This window comes from Vombatus ursinus, unplaced genomic scaffold, assembly GCF_900497805.2.
Source record: "Vombatus ursinus unplaced genomic scaffold, bare-nosed wombat genome assembly UNPS02005459.1, whole genome shotgun sequence".
NCBI lineage: Eukaryota > Metazoa > Chordata > Mammalia > Diprotodontia > Vombatidae > Vombatus > Vombatus ursinus.
The window spans coordinates 1,452,228-1,463,417 of NW_020945237.1; the positions used below are offsets into that span (position 1 = coordinate 1,452,228).

Genomic DNA, 11,190 nt, shown 5'->3' on the forward strand with positions numbered 1-11,190 from the left:
ATATGAGGAAACTGAATCGGGGAACTGTCTTGTCTGCAAACAGCTGGTGTATGCCAAAGATGGAATTGATCCATGTCCAGCCTGATTAATTATGCTCCACTATGTTTGATCATCCGTCCTCAGATGTCAATATTAGTTATATTTATCAGAATTCTGATGTATTTTAGTATTGGTTCCCTTTTCGTTATCAGGATCATCTATACTGTTAGGTCTGCTTTCTTCAATCAGGGTTAGTACATTTAAGTCTTCCTGTGTTTTTTTGAATTCCAAATATGCCTTTCTTCTTATGATACGTTGTATTCATATGCTTTAAATTGTTCAACCATTCCACGGGTAGTGCTCACCTATTTTATTTCTATTTTTTTTGCCACCACAGAAGTGATATTATGAGTGTTTTAATATATATAGAACCTTTCTTTAACCGTTGGGTATATCCCCAATTAGTTGTGACACTGAATTGAAAGGTAGGCACAAGTGGAATGACAGTTCTGTATAGATGGCAAGTTTCTCCATATGCTGTTTGTGGATGACATTGTTTTGAGTTCATCAAATTAAGAACATCACAGGGCCTTGGTGAAATCATTTAAAAGCAGTCAAACTAGTAACACATACAGGAAAAGCTAAGTAAGGAACATACATTGGCAAGATTATCGTGGTTTGGTGGGTAACAATTGAGTTATTAACCGAATGGCATATAACATGTGGGTTGGGGCCTAGAATTGAACAGGAAGAGAGGAGCCTAGATCAAATGGATGATTTTTCATAGCACTTTAGATGACAATGATTCGTGTATTACAAAGCATTTTTCTCACAAAAGCTCGATGAGGTAATTAGTAAAAAATAGTGTTCTATTTTACATATGAGAGATACACATGACTGGTTACGTCACCTGATTTAGTCCTATTTCTCCAAGTTCATAGAATTTTTCTTTAAAATGAAAATAATTAAGTTCTTCTACCCATTTTAGTCCCCATTTTTGGTGACAATTGTCTCTCTGAATGAACAATTTTGTGGTCAGTCAGCCACACCAGAAAAAGAAGAAAGGAGAGCATCTATGCACAAGCATGTATCCAAATAAATTTTATTGAAGGATATTTTTTAAAGCCAACCAAGGCCACAGGATGCCACAAATCTCCAATTCTGTATCAGATCATTTTGGGAATGAGGGAAGGGGGAGGTGGAGAGTGTGACACAAGTAGCAGCTCTAAAAATAGCTTCCCACCTTCTCCCTTTTGTACAGGAAGAATCTCATGTTTGAAATGTATTCGTTTTCCTCTCTTCCCAGTGCTTAGAGAGCAGCACTTGGTGAGAAAGCAAAGGGTTAGCTGTTACTTCTCCTGTACCTACGGTTTGGGATCTTAGGGCATTTAGGAAACATCTTTCTGTGTATCAAGAGGAAAAGGAAGGGTTATAACAGCCACAGAGCAGGCATTGTGAAGTCAGCTGCGGCAGTCTTACTTCAGTTAACCTGCAGTACCTGTCCAGGTCCCACAGCTGTAAGCATTAGCATTTATGTTTGAACCTTGGCCTCCTGACTCCTGGTCTAGCACTTGCCAATTATCCTGACATTAAGTTCTGCTGCAAATCATGTAAAAAACCCTTATTTCCCAAGACTCAAAATTGCAGCTGACCCAAAAGGCAGTGGAGAGAACAGCAACACATGTAAGGCACCTAGACGGGGGCATCTCACTCGCTTTGAAAGACACAGCTAAAATATGATATGATGTGATATAATATGACATGAAAGACATGAGAAGCATATGTGATTAGAAAAGGAGGCCAGCTCAGGTGTCATTTTGGTGTCCAAGAATGGTATATGAACTTGGAGAGGAGAAGCAGCTGTCAAAACCAGAAGGGTTGCTCCCTTCAGATCTGTGTCAGGCAAGACACAGATCCCCCTGAAATGTTTGGATATTTTGAAAGTCAATTCAGCTGCCTGTTATTAGAAAATAAATTTGACTGCTAAAATCTTACGTCATGTAATTTTAAAAGACAGCAGCCACCATGACTTATGCCACACTAACCTCACTTCCCTTTTGATGAGGTGGTTTACTAAGATTTTTACAAAACATTTGACAGAGTCTTTCTTGCTCTTATAAACAAAACAGTACTTGTAGACAGGTATAATTGTGTGGTTGTGCCCACAGAGGGACTGTTATTAATGGGGAGAGGATGTCAGTTTGGAAAATAGGCTAAGGTTTTTATTTAAGATTTCATTCTTTGAATTTTTTTGTCTTGATCATTAAGTTTATGATAAAAAATTTTAGCACCCACTGAAATCATGAAGTTAGTAATTGATTGTTGTTGTTCAATGATTATTTCAAAGTCTGGCCGAGGTGGGAAGGGACTCCAGAAACCACAGTGTAGCACAGCTTTTGTGTGGAAACCTCTGTGCAGGGAGCCGTCTCACAGACAGTCCTACGTGGGCAGCTGTCAAGACCTCCCTCCACCCCTTCACAGCTCCCACTCATTGCTCCTGGTTCTACCTTCTGGGACTCAGCAGAGCTACTCTCACCCCTCTTCTCTATGACAGCCCTTCGGGGCCTTGAAGACATTGTCATCCTTGTCTCTCATCATTCTTCTTCTGGGTAGACTTCCTCAGGACCTTCAGTTCTTCACGTGACGTAAACTTGAGGCATTCTACCATCCTCCTGGTCACCCTTTGGATACTTTGTCTTATCAGTGACCTTCTTTAGGAGCATATGGTACCCAGAACTAGATGTGGTGTTGCCAGGGTAGTCTGCTAGGGTAGTCCTTACACAGCTTCTAAGTACAACCCCGTGAGCCTATAGTATTCACAGTTTGACTTTGACTTTAAAATATCCAACACCTGTTGGTTAAATTTACCAGGCTGGACCTTAGGTATGAGATACACAATCTTTGATCAGACCCCTGTTGGTTTGCTAGGTAGGACCTACAAGAGTTTCCACTCTGTCTGTATAGTGTTCAAGGACCTGACCTAGGTTTATCAATACATAACACTGAGGCATGCCTTTAAATGACTTTTGTATTAATATAATCATGTTTAAATGACTTTAGTAGAGCATTTATATGTGTGTATTTTACTGTGTACACAGCATTACGTCAGATTTCAAAGGAGATATAAAAGTATAATGCATGGTTCATGTCCTTTAGGAATTTAAAGATTATTTATTTTAACATTTCTTTGTGTAGCAGTGTAACGTAAATTTATTTAAAATATGATTTTATGTAAGAACATTATATTAAAACTTTTTGAAGTATTTTATAATGAGATAGTCTTGTTATATCAGCTTATCAAATAAAATATTTTACTTATTTTTGCAAGTTTCATAGGATATTTCATTAAAATTGTCTATTTTTTTAGGCACAAGTAAAGAAAAAGAAAAGCAGTGAGGAGAGAGAAAAGACCACAGCAAGTATCACTTAACATTCTTATATGATAACAGAGTAATTTTATGTATCAGGAGTATGGAAAATTTAATTTAATAGAATAAATGACCTAGGTCATAATAAGGTCTTAGAACCATAATTTATTCATCATAAAAGCCTAATGTGTAACAGTGTTATATCTATATTACTGATGTCTTGTCCTCCAGTAATACCAGCATTATTAATAATAATGATAATTTGCATTTATATTGTACTTTGAGGTTTTCAAAGCAATTTATATACATTATTTCCTTTAACTTTACAAAACAGTCCTGTGAGGCAAATAATACTGATATTATTATCCCCATTCTATAGATAAGGAAACTGAGGCTTAGACAAATTAAATGACTTGCGCTGGGTGATACTGGGAAGTCAACTGAAAAAGATGTTCCACTGTGGTTAATTTCTATACGCTGATTTTTAGAATCACAATCTAGTATTACATGATGCCTTTGTATTCAGTATAATGTTTACTTTGGTGTGTATTAATATTAAGGAAACTGTTCATTCAACTTTAAAAAAAAAAAAACCCACAGCCAGTATCACTTATATTCACTTATGTTCAATTAATTTTTTTTCTTGGATACTCAAAACTGAATAGTAGTTACCTTTTAAAATTTCATCATTTAACAGTTGGAATTATTATGAATTATTGACACCTGATAAATATTTGTTTTGTTGTTGTAAAATTTCCTTCCCTTTTTAGGGAAGGAAGTAGCCTTTCCTTAGGTACAAAAATAGCTTCATTTGTTAGAACCAGATGAATATGTAATTCATCCTTGATGGTTTTGGTTTGTAGTAGGTTAAATTTACAAGTGGAATAAATGACTTTGACAAGAGGGGGTCTAGAAAGGTAGAAGGCAGAAAACTGGAAGCATATGTTAAGATAGCAGACTTCTTTCCTATTTCTATTATGGTGCTGCCTTCATAAAGTATGTATTAATAAACAGTTTTCATAATACTAAAATTTTAAATTTCTAATTCAGTAAGTATCAATAGATATAACCCACATAAGTAATAACTCTTTAGGGGATCCTCAGTAATTTTTAAGAACATAAAGGAGTTCTGAGACCAAAATATTTGAGAACCAGTGCCTTAATGCATTATACAGATGTGAGTTGTGATGCATGAATAACAGCAGGTGTGGTAGAAATAGCACTGAACTAAGAGCTGGAAAACATGAATTCCTAACCTTGTCCTTGCCACTAATTACAGGATCTGGGGCAAGACCCTTTACTCCCTGATCCTGTTTCCTCAACAACAAAAATAAAGCGGTTGGGCTAAAAGGTCTTTAAAATCCATCCCAACTCAAAAATGGCATTTCTATCATATAACGGTAAAAGAAGTCATGGTGTGACTGGTTTGTGTTTCTTGTTGGATGGCAACAAATAGGAAAGGCCAGCAGCGAAGCTGCCTAGACCGTGGAGCTTGGATGTGGCAAAAAGAAAACACTGGTTCACATGCAGCAGGAAGTGGACCCCCTGAAAGAGGAGAGAGATGGCCTGGAGAGAGGTGCATCCGCAAAGCCAGTGTTCCCCAAGGCAGCCGCCTTTGGGATCATGTGGTCCGGTCACCTCTGCTAGAGTGATGGTTTTGCTCTCAAGAGGGTTCCCTGTAGTCTTAGCAGTATCCCGAGGGCATCACTGAGGGGAAATCCGAGGAAGGAGCAGAGCCACACGGCAGCCTCAAGACATCCTAAGCACAGGGCTTGGGCTTGAGATCCTTTTATGTGGATTCATAGTGTATTGGCAGAGTTTGCATCTTCTTAGGATAATGAAAAATTATGGTCTTTTGTAGTAAGTTATTTCCCGAAATACTCACACAACAATTCTTGAGATGGTTAAATGATAAGTCTTCCTTAAGTACCTCATCCACAAACTTGATGTGAGTTAGCTAGAAGAGCAGATTGACACTAACAAGGGATTTGGATGAGGTACGTTGTATTACACACATAACAATTTTTAAATACAGTTAGAAGATGAAGCTTTTGGTGAAAATGATTTTTATGAAGAGGTAAAAGGCCTCCTTGGATTTTGATGTAATAATGAATTTTGAAGAAAACTGTCCTGAAAAACTCACTGAGGGGCAGCTAGGTGGCGCAGTGAATAGAGCACCAGCCCTGGAGTCAGGAGGATCTGAGTTCAAATCTGGCCTCAGACACTTGACACTTACTAACTGTGTGACCCTGGGCAAGTTACTTAACCCCAAGTGCTTCACCAAAAACAGAACATAAAAAAAAAAATCATTGAGTTCTACTTCCTTTATCTTGCCTTTGAGAGAAACACCTGACCACAAAGTTCTAGAGATCATAACAGTAGCATGTCATCTAACCTCTTCATTTTACAAAGGAGGCCGACTCAAAGAAGGCAAGGATTTGGCACGAGATGGCTATTAAGTAGTGAAGCCAAGGTTTCAAACCCAACTTCCAACTCCGTGATTTCAACCATAACTCTAATAATATCGTCAGTGAGGACTGTCTGGTAGGGGGTGTTCAGCATACTCTGTTCCACCAAGGCAAAGGAGGATGTAGAGAATAGATCCTGCAGGAGAGAATACACCAGACAACTTAAAAAAAGCAAGGTCAGAACAGTCAGAAGCGAAGGGAAGACAAGGGAGCCTCACTATCTCTATGGCATCTCTCAATTCGATATTAAATAATGCTATAGAGTAACAATTGAGATGTGCAAGTAACTGAAGGTTTAATCCTCTAAGTGCTGAAGTATTTTAGCTTTAGACCTGAAGGAAGCCACAGAATCTGGGAGACAAAGAAGAGGAAGGATAGAGTTCCAGGAATAGAAGACAGCCAGTGAAAATGTTCCAGTTAGGAGATAACTCCATAACAGAAATAAGAAATTGGTGGCTTTCTTCAAGTCTCAGCTAGAATGTCCCACCTTCTGCAAGAAGCTTTTTTAAGTGTCTTCCATCTGAGATCATTTCCAATTTTAACTTGTTCCATACATAGTGGTTTATTAGTGGTCTCCCACACTAGACTGTGTGCTTCTTAAGAGCAAGAATGTTTTTAAATTTTCCTTTATTTACATCTCCAATACTTAGCTCAGTGTCTGGCACATAGTAGGTGCTTAATAAATGCTTGTTGATTTATAAGTATTTCAAAAAGTCAAACCATAGCATATCATCAGTAGTGTTAAGAAGAAAGGGCTTATTTCTACTAATGAGTTAGGCATAATGGATCCTTTTATTATAAGTCAATACTCTGAATTATTCCAGTTCAAACATTTTAATAAAGCAGTATTCTGTGATTCTCATATATTTAAATTATTGATAGTAGCCAAAGGTTGTATAAAGTACCTGCCATACCATTTCTTATCATTTAACAATAGTAGATTTAATATTTCTGATATGGAAAATGGTGTATTAGTCAAAATGTGCTCTTTGTTGCTATTATGTAATTAGAATCCCAGTTGTCAGTACAATTAGTTTATCCCTTAAGATAACATCATAATTTTAAATTAGAGCTCTTCAGAAGTGAAATAGATAGCCTTAGGAGTACAATTCTCCTTCAGTGGAAGGCAAAGATTAAAGGAGCATATAAGAATTTTATTTTATTTATTTATTCATTTTATTTGTGAAGAAACTGAGGCCCAGAGATGGTGACTTGCCCAGGATCACAATAGGTCATAAGTGGCAGAGCCAATATTTAAATCCTCTGACTTAAATTTAAATCCTGCCAGGACTTGACATGTCTCACTGTCTCCCTCTGTTTTCAGGTGACTATTTAGGTATTTTGTAGAGAGCATTCTTGTTAGATAAAGCTAATCTCACTGGTCGCTGAAGTCCTTTCTAACTCTTAGGTTCTGTGAAATTATATAAAATGAAATCATGAGTTGGGGCTGGATATTAAAGCATAACTTTATGAAGTTTTCCTTCCTAAAAAGGAACACTGAGGGTATTACTTAGATTTTTAATGAATAGGTAACATGTTAACTCTGTAGTTACTTTCCTCATGTGTATAAGCAGTGCTCTGCTGTTCTTACCTGGCCGTTGTCCAGGAACTAGGAGAAATTAACAAGTTGGGTACCACTGTAGATCAGAGGCTCTTAACCTTAGAGTCCAGACACCCACCCCCCCAAGGATCCATCAGTAGATTTCAGGGGGTTTATGAGCTTGAATGGGGGGAGGGAGGGGTTACGTCTTTATTTTCACTAACCTCTTACTAAAATTTAACATTTTTTTCGATTACTGATGTAGCAGTAAATCCATAGACTTCATTAAACTGCTGGGGGGAGGGGCAGGGGAGGGACTCCTGCTTTAGACATTCTTTTCCTGGCATAGAATTTTCAAGAAAAATCACAATTCAGACTATTTCCTCCTTGGTTTGAGTAGCATTATTTGGTCATATTGCCAGCCTGTTTTCAAAAAGCTTTATTAAAATGATCAGAACCAAGAGAATGTTGTGTACAGTAACAGCAATATTGTTCGAAGAATAACTGTGAAGCACTAAGTTACTCTGATTATTATAAATATTCAAGTCAACTACAGAAGATCTATAAAGGAAGATGCTATCTACCACCAGAGAAAAAACTGATTAATAGAAGTATGCTTAGTATGGTTTTATACACACATACAAACACACATACACACACCTGTCTCAAATGGTAGCCGTCTCTAGTGCAGCGTGGGGAGGGAGGGGGATGAGAGTTTGGAACTTAAAATGTAACAAAAAAAATTATTAAAAAAAGAAATAGTTTTATTATAACTTGTAATTTCCCTATTAAAGTCTCTTTTTCTCTTGTTTTATGTAGTAGATTTTTCTTATCTTCAATGATGCTCATTTTATCATTCTTTCAAAGGAAAAGACAAAAAAGAAAAAGAAACACAAGAAACATGGCAAGAAGAAGAAAAAGAAGGCCACCGGGTCAGGTCCAGAGTCGGCATAACCCTAGGACCCCCGAGATCTCCCTGCCAGAAAGTGCAATGTCTAAAGGAAATTTCAACTGTGAAAGTTACGGCTTCTGCTACCCAAATGCATGAGTGCTCCTGTGTTTTTAGAGCCTGAGGCCGCGGGCCAGATGAGGCCATGATTGTTGCCTGCTGCTTATTACATGGGGTACCTTCACCTTTTATTTGGTTTGATTTTTCTTCCCAGAATTCTTAGTTCTGGGAAATAATACACTAGAGTCCAACTGATATTTGAGATATTTGGAAATAAAGTAAAATCTTTTAGATAACGAGTATTTTTAACAGGAAGTATCTAATTTTAAATCAGTAGACATAAAATCTAAATGCATCTTTAGGGTGTGTTTAAAGTGACAAATCAGAGACACCCAGATGACTACAGTTGGCCTTTTTAAATCAAGGGCATGACATTAATGCCCTCAAAATCTTTACTTTTGTAGATGTATATTTTTTTTTTCCCCTTAATTTTTTGTTTACCTGGGGGAAGGGGTGGGGTGGGATGGGAGGGTGTCGTTATTATTTTAGCTAGCTGAATAGTGTGCCTTTTGATCCTTGCACATCCTATCTATTTCAGTCAGGACAGACACTGTGCTTTCTAGGGAGGCCAAGAGCTGGGTGGCAGCAGTCTATCCCTTTGCATTCTAGAGCTTGGCTCTCTGCCAGCAACGTTAGGTAGCAAAGAAAGCACCTGGAAGCATGAGTGAGCTCTCTGAAACCTAGGAAACTTACCTCCACTTCAATCTTTTGAATATTTTTAGCAGTAGAATGTTACATAATTTGAATTAATTTTGGTTACACTTTGGAGGGAATCATTTCATAGAGACACTGGTTTTTTGGTATAGATGGCTAAAATATTCTGAAATATTTTGCATGTTTTATACTATTTTATGTTTTAACTAGCCAGGGAAATTCTATTGTAACCAGTGACCATTATTTTTTGTATGAATTATGTTCCGGCTGCATTGTTTCAAGTGTGTAATTCCTTATCCTTGCTATATAATAAGTTCATTAACTGTGTTTAATTGCACACTTGCTGAAAATATTTAGCATGTAAAAAGCAGGTTTTTGATATTTAACGGCTTCATATTGAAGCTGATTTGCTATGAGCAAGTTAAGTGGCAGGCCTAGTATGCTATATGTCTTGTTACATAAAACTACTGCCAGAATCTCAGTAAATATACCGTTTGAAAAGTTTGTTGTCTTTATATATTAATATTGAATTAAGACAGGGATTAAAGTGACGTAAGAATGACATGGTTGCTGTTCCTGTGGCATATTTTACTAAGATTGGGTGCCTCAAATGTCTGCTGCTGAATTATGTTTACCAGTGATGTTCAAAGGAACTGAGAAGTCATTTTTACTTCACACTTTTATAAGTTACATGAAATATAATTTACTGTCCATTGTGCCTGTTATAAAGGGTGTTCTAACTATAGTATTTTAATGCACAGAATATTTTGGCATGACAAGAGGCTGAATAAATGGCTATTTTGCTAAAAAATAGCTGTGTTCATTTCAGCTCCCTTTGTGTGTCACAAAGAAAATGGAAAACCCAAAAACACTTGGGAGACCAATTGCATAGCAGCCCCTCCCTACCCCCAACCTTCCGGCAGTGAGAGAACAGATTTCTGAAGAGATGTTTTGAGTCCTGTAGTAATGCTGTGTGCATCAGATTGCTAAGTAGGCTTCATCTTTAGAGCTCAACACTTAGTTATTTCTTGAATGGCAGTGATGCTGGTGCCAACCAAGAGACAGGAAATTGAAGAATGACATTTTATATACAAATTAACTGTTTCAGGAAAATGGTCTTGTGTAACAAAAATGTAAAAAGATAAGTATAGGAGATTATTTGTATTACTATGGAAGTACCAATTTTAATATGTATAAAACACCTCTCTTTCATTAGCTGTCTCATGTTCAGATAATTTTTGTCAAGCTTTACAGACTTGTCCAGGAACACTGATCATCAATGCCAGCAATGCTGGGTTTCTTTGCGTTGGATATTTATGTATTACCTGGAGACAAGGATTGTTGTCTGCTTGTTTTAGTGCTGCACTGCAGTGTTAACTATCTAGAAAGAAAGCCAGACTATTTGATTGTTTATCTGATTACTATCGTTTTAACGGTCTTCCAATAAAGGGTGATTACTATCTTTTTAACAGTCTTCCAATAAAGGGTGCAGGAAGAAAAATGGATAGGGTGATAGTATTTTATAAATTATATTCGTTCCAAATTCTTACTAAGGTACTCACAAATTTTGCCTTTCTCCCAAGTTTTATAAGCTTTGACCACTAGTTTTGTGAACGTGAGGAAATCCCTTGATTGATAGCAACTAGCAGACAATTTTGGAATTAGTGCTTAGGTAGAAATGTGGATTTTGTACTGATTTGACCCTGAGTTTACTATTTACTGTTTCTGGTTTCTAGAAATCATCAGGATATTGGGTTTTACAAAATATAATAAGGTCAGGGCCTGAATGAATTTATTCATTCACTGTCAGATGAGTGTATTTATGTGGCCAGAATCTCAGAAATAGAATCTCAGAAAAATTAAGTGGGAAAGCACTGTCCTGGGACCTCAGTGATAGATTCAACTGTTGTTTTTCTTATAACAGCTTTTCAGTTTAAAATCAAAGAAGATCAAAACCAGAAGTTCCTTATCTAGAAAAGCGGGGGGGGGGGGGGCTCAGCAATTTAATGCCATGTAAGAGTCACTTTTACATTTCAAAGAAAATTATGTGACTTTTGGGACCTTAGCATTCTTTTATAATAGCAATCAATTCGGCAACATTTCTGTAGTCCCCAAAGATTGGATGGGCCTAGGCACAGGCTGGAGAAGGTTGGGCAACTGGTAGTGCAGTAG

At 37.1% G+C, this 11,190-nt stretch overlaps 1 protein-coding gene across 1 annotated transcript in view; it reads left to right on the forward strand.

The window, feature by feature from the left end:
* FAM133B (family with sequence similarity 133 member B) overlaps positions 1–10,487 on the forward strand; it is a 22,526-nt gene extending 12,039 nt beyond the window's left edge. Inside the window, exons 8-9 of the mRNA XM_027847952.1 lie at positions 3,347–3,394; positions 8,223–10,487. Of these exons, the coding sequence (XP_027703753.1) occupies positions 3,347–3,394; positions 8,223–8,309 (135 nt within the window). The 3' untranslated portion in view covers positions 8,310–10,487. The remainder of the gene's footprint in view (positions 1–3,346; positions 3,395–8,222) is intronic.
* Positions 10,488–11,190: the final 703 nt, after the last annotated feature.